The sequence below is a fragment of the Halichoerus grypus genome, chromosome 13 (assembly GCF_964656455.1).
Source record: "Halichoerus grypus chromosome 13, mHalGry1.hap1.1, whole genome shotgun sequence".
In the NCBI taxonomy this organism is placed as follows: domain Eukaryota; kingdom Metazoa; phylum Chordata; class Mammalia; order Carnivora; family Phocidae; genus Halichoerus; species Halichoerus grypus.
The window spans coordinates 53,981,526-54,005,633 of NC_135724.1; the positions used below are offsets into that span (position 1 = coordinate 53,981,526).

At 40.3% G+C, this 24,108-nt stretch overlaps 1 protein-coding gene across 2 annotated transcripts in view; it reads right to left on the reverse strand.

The window, feature by feature from the left end:
- The window catches only part of AKAIN1 (A-kinase anchor inhibitor 1), a 47,764-nt gene extending 23,879 nt beyond the window's left edge, over window positions 1–23,885 (reverse strand). The window contains exon 1 of one of the 2 annotated variants that reach the window (XM_078060577.1): window positions 23,689–23,885. In XM_078060577.1, the coding sequence (XP_077916703.1) occupies window positions 23,689–23,725 (37 nt within the window). In that variant the 5' untranslated portion in view covers window positions 23,726–23,885. Of the gene's footprint in view, window positions 1–23,251; window positions 23,589–23,688 lie in introns of those variants that run through there. The other variant, XM_036071425.2, reaches the window with a different exon arrangement.
- Between the last annotated feature and the right edge of the window lie 223 nt (window positions 23,886–24,108).

Sequence of the window (24,108 nt, forward strand, 5' to 3'; positions counted from 1 at the left end):
TACACACTGGAGTAGATGCATGGGGCTGGAGAAATGCAATGGAGAGAAATGGCTCTGGGAGTAGAGGGTGAAAGAACAGAAAATAACAAAATAAAAGACGGACTCTGCATGGGCCAGTAATAGGATGTGTCATGAACTGAAGAAGGTGATCAGTCAAATCCAGTACATTTGAGGTCAAAAGGAAAGAAGGAAGGAAGAAAAGGAGGAAGTGAGGATCAAGAATAGGTAGTGAATATATATCTGATCTTGGGAAGAAGAAGTCCTTCTCAGAATAAAAACAAAGAAAGAAACCACAAAGAAGAAGATTGATAAATCTGACTACACCACAGTGAAATATCCTATATGTCAAGAAAGCCATAATAATTTAAAAGGGCAATAAACTGGACAAAATATTTGCTCTATACATGAAAAGAGGTTGATATCTTAATATGCACATGGGTCTTGCCAATCAATAACAACCACAATAGAAATATGACTTAATTATAATGACTAATTGACAAAAGAAATAGTCAAATTGATCAACTAAGCACAAGCATTAGCCTGTGTCCCTTCCAATGTATACAAATGCAAAAAGGAATGAACCCACAACCATGACAAGAAGGGAGAATGAAACTGAAGGCACCTATGAAGAGAGAGCTTTACAAATTTCTGGAAGAAGGAAAGCATATGGGGTTGAGTAGACATAGGAAATAGTCAGAAAAAACTCCAGCCTGGGATATACCAGAAGAGGACAGCCAAGAAAGTGAGCCACAGGCAGTCCAAGAGTACAGAGAAACTCGGGATACACATGGGATCAGAATGTTCAGTGCTGTGGAGGCGGAGATACAAAGCAGGATTCAACAGACAGAATGATGGAAAACAGATGACAGGCATTCATCCTCCTTCTTCAGCCCAGTCCTCATCCAGAATAAAAACATGACAGTATTTTCTCCCAGGCAAATATAAGACAACAACAATAGTAACAAAGTGACAGCTATTCTCTCCCTCACATCCACAAGATGGCTACAATAGATCCACCTATCAGATCCTCGTAAAGCAATGTGCAGAGGCAGAATGTGGACTCTTTCTTCCTAATGACTATCGCTATGAGTAATTTTTTTACTAGGGGCCTTCCTCCTTTCCCATCGCTCTCCACACACAACTCAACCAACAGGCCTCCTTTGGTCGGATGGCCAAACCAATCACTGGCAACAGACATGGAAACCATCATTATAGCCTGGACTAGTCAGCATTTACCTGAGTCAGATGGGTGAATGTAGATACCAGGACAAAATCAAGACTCTTGTACACAGATGAAGAGGAGTTGTTTTTGTGTAGGCAAGCATCAGTGTTTGCCACATCAATGTTGTCAGCTTTGCAGAAATACCAGGCGACATCATCCCATCAAGAGTTTATAATGATGAAATTTACAGCAGAAGATGTTTGCAGATTCTCATAAACCATTGCCAACAGCAGTACAAATAACCATATAACTGACTGTGTTTTGAGTTTTATGACAGCGTCCTGGCTTTACCTGAAATGTTGTATCTTTTACTAATCCCCAGTGCAAACTTCTTCCTCAGTCTGGTTGGCGCCAGAATACACACCACGTTTATTTCCCCACCTAGCATTCTTCTACACGCTCATCCATCTGAAGAGCTCTGTGCTCTTTGCCAATTTTTGTAATAAAATTACTGCTGCCACTGGGGCTGCTGCCTGCTACTATTTCCAGCTAACCTTTATTGAACGCTTGCTAGGTTCCCAGCACAGTTAAGCACGTCTTGTGGATTATCTCATTTATTCCTCTACACACCCTCCGGAAGTGGCGCTGTTCTCCCCACATGCACACAGAAGGATAGGGTCACGTGCAGAGCTGACAACAGGGGAGACCTGTTTCCCCGTCCCCCCAACCCAGTCCCAACATGACTTCCCCTGCATTGTGGTTGCTGCCAGAATTCTGTGACTTGGGCTTTCTCTCTGTCTCTCTTTTTAGTATTGTTGACACATGATGTTACATTACAGTGTCAGGTGTACAATTGAGTAATTTGACAAGTTTATGCCTTATGCTATGTTCACCGCAAGCGTAGCTATCATCTCTTCCGTTGCATCGCTATTACAGTATCATTGACTGTGCTCCTTATGCTGTGCATTTTATTCCAATGTTTTATTAATTTCATAACTGGAAGCCTGTATCTTATTCTTAAGCCTTATTTCCCAAAATGGGTAACAATGTATGCTCTTATTTAGCACTATGTATTGATACAAATGAACGGTCTGGAAGCAGGGTTGGGTAAAGTAAAGGCAGGAGGTGAACTTGAAAAAAAAATTATTTCACAGAGTAGAAAAAAAAGGAATAAAGAAAAACATAACCCACCATATGATTTTACCACTGCCCTCATACAGCCTTCCTTAATAACCCAACGGTCAAAGTCATCATTGATTAGCACTGGAAGGTAGGTATCGTTCCCCCCTGTTTTACAGATGAGGAAAGCAGAAACTCACAAAGGTTAAGTGCCTTTCCAAAGGTAATACAGCCAGCAAGTTGCAGATCACAGTTCAAATCCAAGCTGCCCAATTCCAAACCTCGTGGCCATTCCTCCTCAGCACCACACCGTCTCCATATTTCCATATCTTTTATTGCTTAAAATGCTACTTTATCTTGAAATCTATTACCAAGTTTTGGCACTTTTATCTTAGTGTGAACCCTTCTCCTTACGGTTCATGCCTCCAAGTCTAGAGTTTCTAGAAGTGTGGCATTTGGATAACATGGATCACAAACAGGTGTCCATATCTCAAAATGAGGCAACTCTTAAAAAGTTGGGGAGGGGGCGCCTGGGTGGCTCAGTTGGTTGGGCGGCTGCCTTCGGCTCAGGTCATGATCCTGGAGTCCCTGGATCGAGTCCCGCATCGGGCTCCCTGCTCGGCGGGGAGCCTGCTTCTCCCTCTGACCCTCCCCCCCTCATGTGCTCTCTCTCTCTCTCATTCTCTCTGTCTCAAATAAATAAATAAAAAATCTTTAAAAAAAAAAAAAAGTTGGGGAGGGACTACATAAGGGACCTAAAGGAGGTGTATCAGTCAGGGTTCTTCGGAGAAACAGAACCAAATGGATAGAGATACAGAAACAGATTAGGGATAGGGGGAGGGCTGAGAGGGCTGGTGAGGGAGAGAGTGAGGGAAAGGGAGATTTTAAAGTATTGAAGTATTGGTTCTCACAGCTGTGGGAGCTGTCAAGGCCACACTTTGTAGAACAGGTCATCAAGCTAGCGATACAGGGAAGAAAGGATGTTGCAGTCTTAAGTCCAAAGACAGTCTGGAGGAAGAATTCCTTCTTCCTCAGGGAACCTCAGTCCTTTCTCTTAAGGCCTGGCACTGGTTGAGGGAGGCCCACTCTCATTATGGAGGGTCATTTGCTATACTCAGAGTCTACTGATTTAAATGTAATCACATCTAAAATATACCTTCCCAACAACAACAGACTGGTGTGGGACTAAAATCTGGGTACATTGCCTGGCCAAATTGACACACAGAATTAACCATCACAGGATGACTGGGTGAAATTCGCAGCAAGGACACCAAATACACAGCATGATGTTGCAGCCACCACCTCCTGCCTGAGACCATGACAGACACCATTCATCAGCCAAAGCGCTATTCCCAGTGAGTTCTACGCAGCTCAGCTCCAGGAAGCCAGTCTGAATCAGAATATGAGATGGAATCTATGTTACCCGTGGCCTACGAGGTAGTGTAGGTAGCATCCTTCCCCATACCAGCACCACTGCCATGGACCATATTTGCATGCCCACTACCAACTCCAGTCTCTTCTGAGGTCCCTAGAGGTCTAATGGACAGATTTAGAAAATCCAGATAAACTAAATGTGAGAAAAACACTTTTTCCCAATTAACATATTTCTGAGCAAAAAGATAAAGCATTATAACAAACTACCTAGATAATTCCCTGGGAGAGAAATGAATACCATCTCATTAAAATCTGTTTATACAGATTTCTTTTTAAGATTTTATTTATTTGAGAGAGAGAGAGAGAGTGTGTGAGAGAGCATGAGCTGGGGGTGGGGAGAGGGAGAGGGAAAAGCAGGCTCCCCACTGAGCAGGGAGCCCGATGCAGGGCTCGATCCCAGGACCCCGGAATCATGACCTGAGCCAAAGGCAGATGCTTCACTGACTGAGCCACCCAGGTGCCTGTTTATACAGATTTTATCATCTATGATGATATCTATCTATCATTACAGCCAATGTCCAGCAATTATAGTTACTTTTTGCCTGCCTGTGACCTGTCAGTCCTATACTAAAGTTTTAATAATTGTAACAATTTGAAATTTTACATTGGGTACAATTATATTTGTACCTAAGACAGGCACACCCTCCGTATTACTAATACACACATTTGGGACATTCAAAAATATTCTGATATTTAACAAAAATACTGCCTAGTCTGCATTATGTGGCAAAATATGTGGTACTAGCAACTTTGGCTGAAATTCATCTGATCCTATTAATCACAAAATAAAGTAAAAAAAACCAACATTGTCACTGAACACAAATATACCAAAAGTATAGAGAAGACTTGTTCCTTTTATAATCAGGTCTATGTTTGATTCTAAGGATCTCTGGAGACAGAGCATTCAATACTGGACTTAATTAACTGCTTAGGGGTCTATTTCCATGATTGCCAGCTCTCTAAGTTTCCATACTCAGTCTGACCTTAAGTAAGAAGCATTCACTTTGGTCTTATGGCCCTAGTTCTTTCACTGGATGGCTGCGCAACTTAACTTCTGGACTTCAGTTTCCTTATGTTTAAAATAGGAATTAGTTTGGCAACTCTAAAATTCTGAGTTTCTGCTAACCAAATGACTTATACAATCCCCAGCACATTTTACATACCCCATAATAACACTAGCACAGTCATTTACTATTTAATATGTGCTAAACATTTTATGTATAAATCAACTCATCTAGTCCTCATGAAAACCATATTAAATAGAAGTTTGTGTTTTCCAGAACTGACCACAGCAATATCTCTGGTCCCCCATGTTCTTCAGAAACTTGCTATCACTCATCAAGAGATGGAGTCTATTTCTCTTCGCCTTGAACTTGTGTAAGCATCTGTGATTGCCTCAGTTAATAGAATATGATAGAAGGGACATGGCATGACTTCCAAGGATAGGTGATACAGCTTCCACCTGGCTTTTTCTCCCTGAGGATGCTGGTCTTGGAGTCCAGCCACCATGCTGTAAAGAGACCCAGGCCACATGGAGAGGCCAGATATAAGTGTTCCAATCAACAGCCCCCAGCTAAGATCTTAGCTGGCGGCCAGCATCAACCGCTAGTCATGGAAGTGAATGCACCTTCAGATGATTCCAACCTCTAGAATCACACCCAGTGGAGCAGAAACAAGCTGTCCTTGCCGACCTCCCCACTGACCCCACATGGACCAGATTGAAGATTCATGGCCAACAGGAATGGTGTCATGTTGTTAAGCCACTAAGTTTTGTGGTGATTTGTTATACAGTAATAGCTAACTAGAACACGTTTGATACCTATTACTGTATACAAAAATGTGTTTTATCCACATTTTTACAGATGAGGAAACTGAAGCAAGGAGAGCCTGTAAATCGCCCAAGGTCACACAGCTTGCACATGGAATTTGACCCCAGGTAGTCTGCCTCCACAGGCTGGGTTCTTAGGCACTATGCTATCCTTCCACTTAATAAGTAACTAGGAAAAGAATGGTTAATCATTGATTCATAGCCCTACTTATCCCTTCTGATGTTTCACAGTGTATCTCACCTAACCAAATTATTTACTGTTATATATTTTTCATAAGTTTTATATAATTGTAATCCCCTCAAGGAATCATGTTATCAATTGATAACAATATCTTAGGGGAAAAAGACCATATCAAGAAAGATGTTTTTTGGGGTGCCTGGGTGGCTCAGTTGGTAAGCACCCAACTCTTGATTTCAGCTCAGGTCATGATCTCAGGGTCCTGAGATTGAGCCCAGCATTGGGCTCCACTCTGGGCATGGAGTCTGCTTAAGATTCTCTCTCTTCCACTCTCTCTGTCCCTTCTCCCCTGCTCTCTCAAAAAGAAAAGAAAAGAAAAAAAGAAAAGAAAAGAAAAAGGTTTTTGGCCTCTTCTATTTGCACTTCCCAAGAATACAAGAAATTGAAATTTTACTGCTAGAAGAAGCAACGTCTATGGAGTCTAACTCCATTCATTTGTACCATATCTGTAAAACCCCTCTGAGGGAAATACTAAGATTATAAAGATCAGGGTCCTCCCAAAGAAGAAAAGGGTTGGGATCAAAAAGGTTGATTGAAGAAAAGAAGGATGCTATCTAAATTATATGCCTTTTGTTTCAAAGTTTACAGTGTAATTAGATATTTTGAAGCAAGATAAATGATTTGGTGAAAAGTTGTATTTAAACACTGTCTGAGTTATAATGCATGAAAAATGTTTCATTTCACAACTGGTTAAAAAGTATTTAATCACTAAAATACTGCAAGTTGATATTGTAATGTGTAAAATAAAAATGTAATAAACCATTCTAATTACCACTAACCATGAAAATGCTCAAATCCCTTCCCAAGAGAGAACTTGCTTTCACTGACCATAACACTGCTGCATAATACATGTGCATTTCCCTGATGAACACAAGCGCTAAAAGCCTTTTTAGGAAATAAACAAAACAAAAATTCAATATCAAATCATGGGGCACTGTAGTTGGTATCTTGTGCTTGTTGTATTATATTTTGCAACTTTCCCAATCTCTTTGTATTTCTTGTTTTCCAAATCACTGACTGAAGATATTGACATTTTCCGCATGTCCAGAAAGAAGGATGGCCATTGTGACACGGAAGCCCAACGAAAGTAACTGGCAACGCTACCGTGAGCCAGAAAAGCACAAGCCCAACGAAAGTAACTGGCAACGCTACCGTGAGCCAGAAAAGCACGGATCAACTTTGTTAAGCTGTACTTGAAATAAAATCATGCACTTTCCTTCGGAGGAGAAAACCCAGTCAAGACTACCGGCAGGTGTTGTTTTTCTGGACTCTGTGCCTAAACGTACTAGGGCCCCTGAGGGTAGGGGTCATGTCTGTTTAGCTCGAGCCCAGGTCCAGCACACAGTGCTTGCCTAATAAATAATTAATATGAACCAAACTGTTACACACGCTGGGAATTCAGAGATAAGGTTCAAAGAACAATCCTGAGCTCTAGGGGAACAGAAGCACAGTGGGGTTGGTGATCACCAAACACTTGACGACGGTGGTGGAAAGCAGCAAGCCCCTGTCCCACCTGGGCCTTCCTTGGCATGGGCCCTCCTCTGCCAGGGGGCTGTGCATGGTTAAAGACCTAGAAATGGGATTACAGCCAGAAAAAGGGGGTGCAGGATTACTTCTAGGCTGTCTGGTATATTTTGTTCACCCACTCCTAGTACTCTTCTCGGCACATGAAGACCAAAATCCAAGAAAGATGCTCCAAACACTTGCCCAGAGCCTCCCCTCACTGATGCATTTATTCCATCACTGCTTTTTGCTCCCTGCCCTTGGTTTCTTGGCTGCTTAAGCCAGCTTTTCTCCCACAAACTCTTTTTTAAACTTTAAGACTTGCAAGGAAGTTGCAATAGCGCTGTGGACTCTGGTGTTGAAGATGGTCCAGTCTGGCTAAGAGAACCCTGGGAACCATAGCGGAAGCAGGTCCAAGCTCTTGAGGGCTACCTCTCCCAATGTCTATCCCTGTAGGAGAGGCAGTGCTCTGAGGATTCCCTTTCAAGGGGGCCCTGCCTACAGAAATGCTGAGGTCCATATACGACATCCAGGAGCAGTCAAGGTCCACCTTGGAGACCTTGTCTGGCCTCATCAGTAAACTGACAGCAAAGGGCAGTAAGCAAAACTGCCTGATTAGATGAAGCACTGAGGGGCCTGACCATTGCAGAGTAAACAGCCCCTCAAAAAAGCAGAAAGTGGTTGTCTCCAGTGCAATGACCATGACATTACAAAACACAGAGCAGGCTCCACCATGGGACAACTCTACCGAAAAGGAGACAACTGGCCTTGTGTGCAGGCCTCAGATGCTTTTTGGAGACAGAATATCAACCTTTCCAGCAGGGCCTTGATGTGGGGGGCTGTTCCGGACACTGTGGGACATATACAAGCATCCCTAGCCTCTAGCAACTGGATGCCAGTATCCCAGGCCAGCTTCCCAGGCATATGACTGGGGCAGTCACATGGAGCTCCACATTCGGAAGAGCCGGGTGCTTGTGCTAGTGCTCTGCTATTGCCATCCTGAAATTCTTCATAATCTTATATTTGAGTCTGTGTTTTGGGAGTGCAGTTCAAGGGGACAATGAAACATATGCCTGTGCAGAGATGCACGCCGATGTCATTCCTTTGCCACCCCATTTGCACAGACATATCGCTCTAGCAATGCCCTTTGAACACAGAATTCCAGTGGATCATGAATTCAGCGAAGCTCAGAGCCTCACTGTAAGTACAGGTGGTATGTCTACAACTGAGGGAGGGGTCTGAGGGAGGCCACACTTGCTGTGAGAACCATAACTTACTTAGGACACAAAAAGAAGGCAACGGCATTCTAAGAACCATGAATGACCAAGGGACCCTACCCTAGTCTTCCTTCCTCTTGTTACTTCCCTGTATTAGCCAATCACTGATGCTGGAATTACTTCCAGTGATATAGGGAAAAAGAAGGAAAGATGGGTGATCCTAGTTGCTTGACTTTCAGTCCTTCCTGACTCATGGGTAAGCCAAAGTAGAGCATATTGGCAGACTATGTGCATTTTAAGAAGTGAAATAAAAACAGTTCAGTAAATTTTGTGCAGAAATAGATATCCATGTATGTATGAGCTATGAAATTTGAATTGTGCACTCTCATTGATTTGGTGTACGAGTTACATTTAATTGAAAACTAGTATTGCACAGTATAAAGATGAATGGTAAAATTCATGCTAATAATTAAAATTTTTAATTTTCCTTGGCTTAGGAAAACATTAAGTCACAAACGAAAAACACTATGAGAGAGGGACATGAAGAAAGAGAGGGGGAGGGAAAACGAAGAAGAAAGAAAAAGCTTTCTATTTTAGTGTCTTTAGTAACATTTTATGTTGTTTTTTAAACAAGGGGCCCCCCATTTTCATTTTTGCATTGTGCCCTGCAAATCATGTAGCCAGCCCTGCCAGGAGAACCCCTCAGTCACGACAAGTAAAACTGTTTCCACAGCTTACCAAATGTCCCCCTAGAAATGGGGGAGGGGGACAAAATCACCCCTGGCTGAGAACCCCTGCCCTAGACAGCGTGTGTTTAGTAGAGACGGGCGGTGCTATGAAACCTAGTGTTTTAAATTCTGTAGACTGTAGGAGCCGAGGGATGGACAAGAGGTTAAAACTTAAGATCTTTTCCTATTTGATGCCTCCTCGGTTTTTTCATTTCGGGACATTGTAAGAGTAAGGTGAGGGTAAGACATAGCTCTCTCTTTTGTATAAGGAGAAAAGGGCATTTATGCACTTGGTAGCTAGATAGTTGGAAACTGCACACCTTTGATGGTTTCTCAAGCAAATCAATTTTGAGAACATATATTTAAAATAATGACATAGAGGGGCACCTGGCTGGCTCAGCTGGAAAAGCGTGCGACTCTCAATCTTGGGGTGATGAGTTCAACCCCCACTCTGGGTGTAGAGATTACTTAAATAAATAAACCTTAAATAAAATAAAACAAAATAATGACATAGTGCAGGGTCAGCAGAGAGCTCGTAAAAAGGTGGAAAATGCTTAAGGATATCATGAGACTTTTTTCTTATGGATTCATGCAAGGTGAGCCTCTCATTAAGGTTAAAAAAATTTAAATACAAATTATAACTCAAATTTTTATGTGATTTATAATCTATTAAGCATATTTTATAGTCATTTCTCTATAAATCATTATCACAACCCTATATAATAAGAAAGAGTATTATTATTACTATTCTATAATTAGGTAAATTGAGGTTCAGAAAGACTAAGCAACTTTCTCTGAATTACACAGCAGGTATATAGGAAAGCCTGGTATTAAAGTCAAGTTTCTGATTCCAAGCCAAGTAATGTTTTCCAATGCTATGTGGCCTGTATACTTTATATGTTAACTTTGAGTTATAGTTTCCTAAAAGATTTGAAGAATAATCATTTTAAAGATTAAATATATATAATTGCTTTTTATGCCAGTGTAACAAAACATTTAGGCAATTCAATCCCAGGATTTCCAAAACAGTGTAGGACACTTTGCATATTAAATAGCATTAAAAATGTATTTCCAGTCTCATGCATTGTATGTAATACTCTATGAATAATAAATATGCTAATTTTACCATATGTAAATTGCTTCTAAGCTAAATTATATAACAAAAATATGTCTTAAGCCTAAAGGAAAATTGATTTGATTATATATCTACTTTGATTCTTTTCTTCTGTGTTTGAAATTTGCAGTAATGTGCCCTTCTGAAATGTGGAGCCAAGAAAACTATCCCCATTTTTCCATTTGACCCAGATTATTGTAGGAACATGAAAAGCTACTTAGAACGTCATTGGAGAAGATACAGAGTCTACACCGCCGAGCAATCCCTGGCACATATGTCATGGGATCTGCTCTATTCCTTCCTCAGCTGTGACTCGGATCCTGTCTCAGAGTCATGCCTGCAGGCAAACCACCAGGCAAGACGGATATCACTCCCAAGGCCCTCAGTGCAAATCCCTGGTCAATGTCCCTCTGGGGCCATATGCCCCTATCTTCTGCCCTGCATTGGAATACTGTGGCTAACTCAAATTTGAGCCCTAGCCTAACTACAGTAGGACTCATCTGTCTGTGGATACACAGACCCTCCTGCTAATTGATGTGTGTAATCCTGGTCAAATGACCGCTATGACCACTGAGTGATTGAGATCTCACTGTGAACAAGTGGAACAAGACCACCACCAGTTTTTAATCGGTGACAATCCTACAGTCCTGTCAATGACCAGAAGAGGTATCTTCCTCAAACCAGAGCAGGACTTGGGTGGGAAGGCCCCAAGTAGGCAGGAGAGTTAGAATCTTCTCTTGGTTTTTACTTTAATGGGATGACTATGAGGTGAAAAGAAAGATGGCCATTTGTTCATTCATTCATTCATTCATTCATTCAACATATACAAAGCATTTGTATGTGCCCTGTTCTGAGAAAAGAAGATACATAAGAAATAGGAGTGTAAGGAACCAGGCAAGCTGCCTACCTGTTGTGCTTGCCCTTTGAAGTTAGATCAGTGTTTCTCAGCCCAAATGCACAATCAATCACCAGGAGAGCTTTTAATAAACACTTATGCTTAGGGCACACCACCTGAGATTTTTATTTTACTAGCCTGGGTAGGACTCAGAGCATTAATATATTTTAAAACCTCCCAAGGTCGGGCCGTGTGGTGGCTCATTGGTTAAGCATCTGCCTTTGGCTCAGGTCATGATCCCAGAGTCCTGGGATCAAGCCCCATATCAGGCTCCCTGCTCAGCAGGGAGTCTGCTTCTCCCTCTGCCCCTTACCCCGCTCGTGCTCTCTCTCTCTCACTCTCTCTGTCTCTCAAATAAATAAAATCTTAAAAAAAAAAAAAAAAAAGCTCCCCAGGTAATGTTAATGTGTAGAACTGAGAACATTGAGAACTGAGCTAAGGCACAGACAGTGATGGAATGGGCAGGAACAGGGACCAAGAAGTAAAATATCTATGACCAGATCAAAATCCTGATCTTTTTAATATGTTTGCACGCTAATTTCCTTTGGCTTTTCCCCTGGTGTTTAATAAAATTCCTCCTTAGCTATGGTTAGAAAACAGGAAAAGACATGTCTACCCATGCTTGAGGCAATGCTTTAAAGGGAGCACAGCACAGCCGCATCCCATCCTGGTGGGGGCAGTACTCATTAAAGGGAAATGACCTCAAGCAAAGCTAAATTTTGGAGGCCAGAGTCAGACCCACATCAAATACATCTGCTCCTCTTAGGGAGTCTCCTTTGAAGCCTCTAATATGCTCCTGCCTTGAGGGTATCTTTGTAGTCATTTCAGGGTAATAGAGACCATTTCTTTCTTTATTTTTTAAGATTTTATTTATTTATTTGAGAGAGTGTGAGAGAGATAGAGAGAGAGAGAGATGGGGGGAGGGGGAGAGGGAGAGGGAGAAGCAGGATCCCCACTGAGCAGGGAGCCCGACACAGGGCTCCATCCCAGGACCCTGGGATGATGGCCTGAGGCAAAGACAGACACTTGACCGACTGAGCCATCCAGGCGCCCGAGACCATTTCCTTATAAAGTGCATATTTGTACCTAAAAGGACAAGACTAAAGAGACTCTCTCTTTCTATCTGGTCATGCCTCCCCATCCCACATTCCGGCACTCACAAACAGGGTTCTTATGCCTGGTCCAGTGGCACGAAAGAGTGGTCCATACAGGAGGGTTTCTCTATTGGAGTAAGGCTTTAACCATTCCCAGGGCAGGCTTCCCGGGAGGAATCAGACGCAGGCAAGACAGTCACGTCCTTCCCTACAGAATTGACCCATTCCTCCTCTTCATCCCCTCTACTCTCTACTCTTCAGTTAAGGGGCCCTAACCTTTTAGTTTACATTTTTATATTAAAGTCCTAGTGCCTACCACAGAGCAGGGCACCTGGCTCAGAGAAGATAGTCTGTGAATGTTTGTTGAATAAATGAATGAAAAGATCTAAAATATTTATACCTCCTCCCATTCACTTTTATATGGCCTTTCCTGATATCCCCAGCTCTGCTCTCACAAAGTCTACTACCATCTCTTTCCCCAGGCCAAGCTGCACATGACCTTTACTAAGGGATCTGCTCTGGTCCAATGTTTTGAGTGGAGAAGGGTCATACTTATTTTTTTACTGAGTTCCAGTCTAATGGTTGGGCGCCATCCAACTAGCATTGCCCTGTAGACACAAGAAAGAATGGCAAGATAAATGAAGCTATAAAGTTTGTCCTTCTTAACCTAAGTTATTTTTAGAGCAAAACAACTATTATTTATTGACTTGTACAGCATGGCCGGATGATGTGGTGAAATAATCTATTCTAAAGCATGAGTCAGATTGCAATTAAGACTATAGAGAATTTCATTCTAAATTCCCTGGTCAGGGGTGATCAAAATCTCATTTATGGTACTGCAAGAAACATATAATTTCATTTTTCATTCCCACAAAAATGTAAAATTAAAGTGGAGAGGCAGAAATAAGCACACAAGAATGTTAGAAATAAATTCCATGGAGAAAAAAATTAACAACTTCTGTCAGACAACACAAGATGTGGATTCCATGGAGGCTCCCTGCCTAAATACCAAACAGACCCATCATACATGGTTTATGTGAGGTGTCCAGAACAGAGATATTACCTTACTAATTTGAGTGTATTTCTTGAGTACCATAAACACCATTTCTTTCATTTTAAAGAAAAAAATGTTAAAGGAATGGAAAAGGGCACTGAATTTTTGCCTATTAGTTTCAGCAAATAGATCATCTGTCACCATTTGAAACATGAAACAGCATTTTAGTGACAAGTTAAAGAAAAACAATTTGGCATGTACTTTATGAAGTTGTTCCTTGCATTAAGAAAAATGCATGTGATATATGTAGCACACAATGCATCTTCTACAAATGTAGCTCCCCTGCCTTTTCTTGTGTTTATTTCCTCTGCCCAGTAAATGTCTGTACTGAGAACTAAGATGCTAAACCTCTAAGATGTTGAGGGTGACTTTTGGACAGTGATTGGGAAAGAGGCACAGGAAGCAGGTTAACTAACTCAAAGTCATATTGCAAGTCAGGAAAATTTATGAAGGAAAACTCCAATGCCTCTCCCTATCTCTGGTTAGTGATTGTGTGGCTGTTTCACCAAAAAAGTATCTTCATAAGAAAAAAAAAAAAAAGCTTTCTTCCTAAGAAGATTCATGTAGGACCAAAGATAATATTCAAAGGATAGTATCTAAGAATGTGCATGTGGCTACAACACAAGACGACAAAAAACGGCAAAGAGAATGTGAAACAAAATTTCATATCCAAAATACAAATCTACCATAATTAAATCATTAAATATTAAAACACTTTTTAATGCTCTATACCCTCACCAGAAAATCATCATTCAGCTTTTAAATTTAGACAATATCAGGATTATTCAGATCAGCAAGATGGCCATCTGCTTTCAAGCATGCAGCTGCTAGCCTTTAAACAGCAACTTTTCATGATTCATAACTTATTCATCCCAGGACTCACTCAGACATCTGCTTTATCATCAATTCAGTTTGTCATAGCATTTGGCTTTAACGTTTAATAACCTCTACCCAGGTAACATATTGAACCAGTAAGTCAGTCTTCTTCCACAAAATGAAAATTAACTGTATAGCTTTCCAAGACTGATGGTTCAACTTTGAAATCATAACCATGCATATGTATATAAAACACATTATTAGTCATTCCCTTTTAAAACAATAACATCAGTAATACCTACCATTTAGCCTACTGTGGGCCAGACACTTAATCTTTATCTTCACTAACACTTTGGAAAATAGATACTTTGATCTTCATTTTACAACTCAGCAAATCAGCAAGATTGGATGGCTTACCCACTTGCACTAAGTGTGGACATGGCCGAGGGGAGCTCTTGGAACCTAGGCCTATCTGTCCTTAAATCCATGCTTCTGCAGCAACCAACTTTGCCTCATCGTTGAATTGCTCTGGAGTAAGTGAAATATTCTCATGAGTTGTACAGAGAAGGAGAGACTATACTTATTCCAATGCCATTTATTTCAACTCAAAGACTATCTTGCATACGGCACCTAGTTAATATAAATGCTTTGAAAATTATGAAGCACTGTGTAAACTTGTTAGCTCTTTTTTTTCTCCTAGCCAACTTCTGGCAATCTTGTCTGTCCATTCTTTCACTCTATCACTAAGAGCCGCAGCCTGAAGTAGATGAAGAATCCAGGAAGTGTGAAAGGACAGAGCTCATTTCTGTGTGGTTGAGAGAACACTTTGTAAACTCTAATTTGGAAGAAGGGGTTCTCAAAATACAGAAGATTTTCTCCACAGGAGAACAGTTTTCTCTCTTTTTCTTTGTCTCTAATCCTAGTGTGCAAATTATTTGTTGCTTGCTATGTATTTAAAAACTATGCTGTATGTAGTAGATAAGTGGATCCAATGTCAAATCTTGGTTCTGCAACCTAAATTGGTCAGGCATTCTGAGCCTTACTTTTATCATCTGTAAAAATGGGGATAATCACACCATTGTTCTATGTCTATTTTTTAAATGATATGTATAAGACAACTGAATGGCATGAAAAGATCATAACAGTACATGTGTAAACAACCATGTCAAAAAGTAGTATGCGTGTCAGGGTAACATTTTTGTTTAAAAAAGTGGGAGCTATATTCATAGAGACAAGGGCTGAAAAGTTATATTTAAAATATTAACAGTGGGTGGGAATGCAAGCTGGTACAGCCATTCTGGAAAACAGTATGGAGGTTCCTCAAAAAGTTGAAAATAGAGCTACCCTATGACCCAGCAATTGCACTACTGGGTATTTACCCCAAAGATACAAATGTAGGGATCCGAAGGGGTATGTGCACCCTGATATTTATAGCAGCAATGTCCACAATAGCCAAACTACGGAAAGAGCCAAGATGTCCATCGACAAATGAACGGATAAAGAAGATGTGGTATATATATATATATATATATATATATATATATATATATATATACATACACACACAATGGAATATTATGCAGCCATCAAAAAAGGAAAAAAAACGAAATCTTGCCATTTGAAACGACGTGGATGGAACTACAGGGTATTATGCTAAGCGAAATATGTCAATCAGAGAAAGACAAGTATCATATGATCTCACTGACATGTGGAATTTGAGAAACAAGACAGAGGATCATAGGGGAAGAGAGGAAAAAATGAAACAAGATGAAAACAGAGAGGGAGACAAACCGCAAGAGACTTTTAATCTCAGGAAACAAACTGAGGGTTGCTGGAGTGGACGGGGTTGGGAGGGATGGGGTGGCTGGATGATGGACATTGGGGAGGGTATGTGCTATGGTGAACACTGTGAATTGTGTAAGACTGATGAATCACAGACCTGTACCCCTGAAACAAATAATACCTTATATGTCAATTAAAAAAATAATAATAAAATAAAATAGTAACAGTGGTTACTGTTGGATAATGTTGTGATTTTTTTGTTTTCTTTTTGAATATCTATGCTTACTAAAATTTCTAAAACTCTAACAACAAAAATTTTCAAATGGTAAAATATTTAATTTTAAACAATAATAGGAAATTAGAAAATGCAGTAATAGTAGGAGAAAGACATACAGGCAGTCAGTCGCTAACTTAAACCTTTAAGTTTTGGTAGTTTAAAACTACATATTTGATTAAAAAGCAAGACCCAACAATATGCTGTCTGATCAAGGTGACTTAAAAATAAAAGGATGGGAAACAATATACAGTCTATTCTCATTACTCACAAAAGTTATGTTCTATAAAATAGCTGCAAACAGTGAATTAGCAAATATGAAACCATTGTTCCTAAGGGAAATACAGGATTGGGTTCCTATGAGCCTCTGGTTGTAACATTTTGGTCAACTGATCAATACACAACCTTGTTTTATGTGTGTTTCTGTTTAAGGACACTTTATTTAATATATATATAATATATTATATATATATTCTGTCTCACAAACATACCTTACCTTACCAAATTAAATACAACTAAAATCATAGAAAGCTTATTCTCTGACCATAATGGAATTAAAGTAGAAATCAATAACAGGTATATATGTAGGGAATCCCCAAGTAACTGGAAACTAAACATTTCTAAATAATCCATGGGAAAAAGAAGAGGTATCAAGGGAAATTACAAAATATTTTGTACTGAATAAAAATAAAAATACAACATTAAAAGTTGTAAGATGTGCTAAAGAAATGCTTAGATGGAAATTTATAGCATTAAATGACTATTTAGAAGAAAGAAAGATCTAAAATAAACAATCTAAGTTTAATTTTAAGTCTAGAAAAAGAAGGGCAAAATAAAGTTAAAGCTAGTAGAAAGAAGGAAATAATAAAGAGCAGAAATCAATGACATTGAAAACAGGAAAAACATTATGGAATATCAATGAAACCAAAAAGACGTTTTTTTGAAAAGATAAAAAAAAAAAAACTAACAAACCTGCAGCCAAACTGACAAAAAATAAATAAACAAAAACCCCACAAAATACCAGTATCAGAAATGAAAGGGAGATATCATTATAAATGCTACACGTATTGAACAGATAAGAGAGTATTACAAACAAATTTGTTCACATAAATCCAGTAAATTAGATAAAATGGGCCAATTTCTGTAAAAACTACCAAAACTAACCCAAAACTAACAGAATAGTCCTGTATCTATTAAAGAAATTGAATTCACATTTAAAGAGCTTCCCACAAAGAAAATTCTAGGCCCACATGGTTTCACCAATGAATTCATTTAAGGAAGAAATTATACCAGTCTACACCATCTCTTTCAGAAAATCAAAGCAGAAATACTTATCTTATTTATGAGGATAGCATTATAGTGACCAAAAAATCCTTCAAAAAAATATTAACAAATTGAATCCTTCAGCATATGAAAAGAATAGTACATCATAATCAAATGAGTGTTATCTCAGGAATGTAAGGCTGGTTCAACATTTGAAAATCAATCAATGTAACCCACCATATTAACCCTCTAAAAAAGAAAACCAACATTATCATATTATTAGAAGCAGAAAAAACATTTGATTATATTCAGTGTCTATTGATGATAAAAATTTGCTGCAAACTTGGAATAGAAAGGAACTTCCTCAACCTAATAAAGAGCATCTATGAAAAATTTTATGGCTAACATCATACCTAATGGCGAAAGATTGCATGTTTTCCCCATGATTAAAAACAAGTCAAGAATGTCCACTCTAACTACTTCTGTTTAATAGTGTGTTAGTGCCCTAGCCAATGCAAAAAGGCTAAAAATTGGAAAAGAAATGAAATGGTCTTTATTTACACACAACATGATTGCCTAAATAAAAACTCCTAAGAGGGGTGCCTGGGTGGCTTAATCAGTTAAGTGTCTGCCTTGGGCTCAGGTCATGATCCCAGAGTCTTGGGATTGAGTCCTGCGTAGGGCTCCCTGCTCAGTGGGGAGCCTGCTTTTCCCTCTCCCTCCACAGCTCCCCCTCCTTATGCTCACTCTCTCTCTATCTCTGTCAAATCAATAAATAAAATCTTTAAAAAAAAATCCTAAGAAATCTACAAGTTAGCTCCTACAACTAATAAGAGAGGTAAGCAAGATCATAGGAAACAAGATTAACATTAAAAAAAAAAAACTACATTTCTATACTAGTAATGAACTCTTAGAAATTGAATTGTTTTTAAATGCCATTTATAGTAACTTCCTCCCCCCCAAAAAATATTTAGGTATAAATCTATCAAAACATATATAAGATCTATATGCTGAAAACTACAAAATACTGATGAGAGAAATCAAAGAACTAAATAAATGAAGAGACCTACCATGTTCATGGACTAGAGACTCAACATGGTTAAGATATTAATTCTCCACAAACTGATCAGTAGATTTCATTTTATGTAGATATAGGCAACCTGATTCTAAAATCTATATGGAAAGTCAAAGGAACTACTACAGCCAAAGCAATTTTGAAAAGAGAAATACAAGAAGGATTGCACTATTTAATTTTAAGACTTACTATAAAGCTATAGTAAGCAAGATGGCATGGTATTGGTGGAAGGATAGACATATAGATGAATGAAATGGAATAAAGAGTCCAGAAATAGACCCACAGAAATATAGCCAGTTAACTTTTAATAAGTTAGAAAGGTAATTCAACAGAGAGATATTATCTTGCCAACAGATGGTATTAGAATAATTGAACATTCATAGGGGCACCTGGGTGGCATCTGCCTTTGGCTCAGGGCATGATCTCAGGGTCCTGGGATTAAGCCCCACATTGGGCTCTCTGCTCAGTGGGGAGTCTGCTTCTCCCTCTGTGCTCTTCCTCTCTCTGTTTCTCTCTCTCTCTCTCTCTCTCAAATAAATAAAATCTTTTTAAAAAATAATAATTGAACATACATATAAAAAAACAAACTTTAACCTATAATTCACAACATATCTGAAAGTCAACTTGTTACAGTCCATTTAACTGTATGTAATTTTTAAAAATAATAAATGAATAAAAGTAAAAAAAAATTATGCTAACAGAAGATAATTTATTTGCCCAAGTTGGCATATTGTAAACCTTAAAGTTAAGACAGTCTGTTAAATAATTTATTTATTCATTGATCTCTCAGGAATTGGTAAGAGGTTTATATAAATAAATAAAAGCTATAACTACTTTGCAATAAATATTTTCTTAGATATTTTAATAGCTCTCGGTAGAATTATTGTTGCTAAATGTTTTTCAAACTAATCTTAGAAGTCAAGAAGCTGGCTATTCAATTGCTTATGATTACACCATTTTTATTTCACTTTGAAATCCTTGTTATCATACCTTGTCTAATTCATGTACAAGAAGAAAGATCTTTCTTTTGACAATACATCTTACCTGAAGGTAATCCAAAACAGTGAAGTATATACTAGGTCCATCCACAAAAAGAGGTACACTAATTCTTGAATGAGGGATGTGGGGGATGGCCCAAGGATAAGGAAACTTCTGTTCTCACTTTATACCTCACAATCTACTCTTTATTAGCTCTTCCTCAGGGGAGAAGGAGTTGCTAATCTGATTGTTCAGAGTCTGGAATTCTTTGGATGAAACCAGGGCACTGAAAAAACATTTGGATCTGTGAACATACACTTTCTCACCCTGGAATAGGCCAAGAAATACCTGAAATTTTCTTGTATTCTCTTTTACTTTCAACACCAACGCCCAGTGGTTTTTGTTCTTTCTTCCACTTTGACTTTGTCCACGAATTGGTAATAATGCCTTGATTTCCCCCCACAAAACCAGCAGCACCTTATGTAAAGTCCAGACACCCCAAAACTTTTTTTCTCCCAAATGGAAGCTTTTTCATAGCCACAGACTAAGTAACCTGGATCACTTCAGTACTATGCACCAGAGCCAAAATATTTTTCCATACTGGTTGTGTTTACCCTCTTTCCTTTGGCACTGCTGATATGCTTCTAAGTCTTCTCACATTGCTCTACAAAGATTCCACCTTCAGTTTTGGGGGAAGGAAGGAGGAGGAATAGATAAGAGATTTAGGAAAAGCAAGGGGCCTCATTTTGTTTTTTGCCTCAGCCATGTGCCTCAGCTTAGTTTAATCTGTATTTAGGGATAGATGGTACTTAAAGAGAAATTAATATATTTATACTTTGTTCCTCATTTAACTGTTATTAATTTTGTATCATTCCTTTAGAGGGAAGAAAAATGCATGATAGGTTTTAGATGACTGAATCCTTAAATAATTACTAGTCATTAGTAGTCATGGTCGCTTACTATTAAGGGGTTTAAATATTAAAACACACAAAATTAAAATCCTCCTAAGTTACAAAGCCTATGAACGGTATAAGAAGGAAGAAAAGTATAGAATTGAGTTGTCTGCCCTATGTAAACCGAGAAACCACTCAAAGACCCTGCCTAACTTAAGTCCTGTTCCTTATAATCTGTAGACTAATTGAAACAAGAGAATGCAAGGTTGTTTTATACCATGTAATAAGAGTGACTCCTAAGTAGAGTTATATAAATTCCCAATCATTTCTCCCTCTTTACATTGCACTTCTGGACTGAAACATGCTTCCTGAATCTCTGTCACTTTTCACCTTTGCCTTTAAGGTAAGCAAAGAGGCAGCAGAATCTTTCAAAGCAGGTCAATCCACAGAGGCAAGGCCAGAAGTAGACCTTAGGATTCTTGTTTCCCTTTGCTAAAATCCAAAGAGCTACAGTGGGTTTAGAAAGGCACAGTACTCACAGATCCAATTATGAACAGCTCAATGTTAATTTATTATTATATTCATTTTGGATTATTACTTTATTTTATTTTACTTTATTAATTTTGGAATAATCATAGCACATGCCTCTGTTCCCTCCCTTCCTGGGTGGCTTGGAGAAAATGGGGGAGTATTTGCCTTGACTAGCACAAAACATCTGGATCCTTAATTATAGAGATTCAGAAAAGCAATAGTCCTGGAAATGAGGCTGTAATGATGGAAATCTGGCAGAGTTCAAAAACAATTCATTGTTCTGATATTCTTTCAGAATAAAATCACTATATGAGTTGGAAGACATGTGATCAGTAAATGAAAAGGTAAGTTGACACAATATTTATAGCACCCTATTCTTATTGCCCCAAAATGCTTATAATTTTTAAGAGAAACTCAAAATTGAAGAAATGACCCAAAAAGTGTTTCCCCACAGGTTTCTGTAATATATCCTATCCAGGTCAATTTATACCATCTCTGACAGTTATGAATAACTTCTACTTTCCCTGCAGGGGGAAAAAAAAAACTAATATGAAACTTAGAAGAAAAATGGAAAAGTAAAGCCCTGACCAAGCACTAGTCTGCTTTAGACAGTTCAGTCCTCCCCAGGAATTACTCATTCATTACACAGTCTTTCACCCACAATCATGCCTTTAGAAAATGCCTAGTTAACTTCACTCAACAACCCTAACTCTGGACCACACTAGCCCATCCTCACCTCAGAAGTGGAAGGACATTTCCCTTTGGCTACATCTGACCCTGGACCAAAAAGCAGCTACCCCTGAAACGGAAAAGGCATTTTGTCAAAAAGATAGGTTCTGAGATAATCAGAGGACTCAGAAAACTCCAGCTGAGGCTGGAAAGACTATCTGAAAGGAGCCCCTCTGGGGCTGGTAAATAAGAAATGATATTGCTTACCTCAGAGGGTAATTTGAAAATCAAATGAAATAATGGCATAAAAGTGCTTTATAAAGTGGTAAGAGGTTTATAAATGCAACGAAGAACTATTGTTTTTCAGCTTCACAGATCCTGTGCTGATTGAATATCCTTCACTGTACAGAACGGCTTCCCCCCTTGAATTATTTGGGATGGTCAGCAGAAGGGCCTCTGGACTTTCCTCTGAGTCACTGCCTGTGGTGAGTGTTAGAACCAACAGAAACTCACTCCCACCTCCTCAGCTAACATCCTGTTTGGGGGGGGGGGTAGGGGGAACTTCCCCTTCTCAAGTTCTGCTATTTGAATTTTTGAAACCCAGACTCAATTCTTCCCTTTTAAAATTGCATTATACTTTTCCTCCCCAGCTATCTGAGGTCCAATGGCTACAGCAAATGCAAACAAACCTTTCAAGTGAAAGAACCATCACAAACTTAGAGTTTTAGTCCCGTTACTCTTTTCCATACTCCCCTTTTTCCCACAGCAGTCTTTAATGAAAGCAGAGCCTGGAATTTGAGAGAAAGACCTTGTATCTATCCCTAGAGACAGCTTCCTAGGTGAACAATGACCATGCTTCCCCCGCTGCTCAACTTACACACCCATTACTCAACTACACACACATGCACACACCAGTAAGCTGGTCTACCGCAGACAAATCGGACTCTTCGCCAACTTGTAGCCACAGATAGCAGCAAAGGGACCACAGCCCTTCACCGCCAGCTCCAAAAAGACGCTGCAGCCTCCAGCGGCGCCGCAGTAGCAGCCTCTGCGCTGCAGCCTCCTGCCAGAGTTTCAGGTCTAATTCCTTGAGGAGTAATGCTCCTCTGCCCTTCGGCCCACTCCCGTGGGCTTCACCCACTTCTTTCCTCAGGACCGGGAGGAACCGGGTCACTTTGCCACTTTTGCAGAGGGGTAAGTGGCAGAGAAGAGGATTCCCACCGAAGTATCCCGAAGCCCACGACTCCTGGCCGGATCTCTCCACCCTCCCACCCACGTAGGCGCCTGTGCGTCTGGCAGAGGTCCCAGTTCTTAAGGTGCCTGAGCTCCGATGGGATGTGGAGGAACCAGGAGGCCAGAGCAGCGGCAGGACTACGGCTGGGGATGGTTAGAGGACAGATGAGACGGGACTGGGGAGAGGGGCGAAGACTCCGCACAGAGGCACTCTCCCGCCCCTAGCTTACAGACAGTAACTCCAAAACGCGCAGATGGGAGGCAAGGTAAAGGCCTTTTCTTCCTATGCTCTCCCTTCTCTTCCCCGCTCCCCTCCTGGACACCTGGTGAAAAAGCAAGGTGCAGGTATACCTGGAGCGAACACCATGATTTCCTCCAGCCGCTACGTCCCTAGGTGAGGAGGACAGACAGGCAGACGGAGGGGTGGGAGAAAGGCCAGAACTTGGAGGGGTCTGATGGGAGCAGATGGGCGCGCAGGGCGCCGGCAGGGACGGTCAGCACCTCGGACAGCTCCCCGCCGCGCGATCCCGGGGCCGCAGCTCCAGCAGCCGCGGCGCGCTCAGCCTCCACAATGCACTGCTCTGCCCGCGGCTACCGCGGCGGCGGGAGGAGGAGACCGAATCCTGCTCAGTTCATCCCTCATTCCTGTGCCAGCTCAGCGTACACTGCTGCTTAGGGAGCGAAACACTTCTATCGCTTCCACGGGAGAAGGAAGGACGGAAGAGGAAGAGAGAAAAAGGTAATTGCCCGGCTTCCCGGCAGGGGGACAACTAATTGCTTCTAATTACCTGCTGTCTCTCGCCCCCGTGGATATTGGACTGACATTTAGAATGGGTTTGCCCTTTTTATATATATATATATAACTCAAAGAACTTTACTCTTGAGGATGACTCTGAGTTCTCCGGGTTGGGTGACTCTGAATAAAGGGGTGGGGCCTCCAAGTTAATGGGCCCTTGGGGTCCATTACTCCTCTCTCACTCTGAGTCTCAGTCTTCTGCTAACGTCAGAAAGAGAGCTAGAGGGAAGGACAGGGTGACTGGAGCACGTGAGGAGGGCGCCCCTATCAGGCCCCGCCCCCAGGCGGCCAATCCGGCTCTGAAAGCTCCTAAACTTGGAGCTTCTCAAGGTCATCATTTTAGAGAAAGCAGGGTTGGCCAATGCACAAGAAAAAGACCTCAGTGAGGTATGTCTTCACTGAGAAACTCACA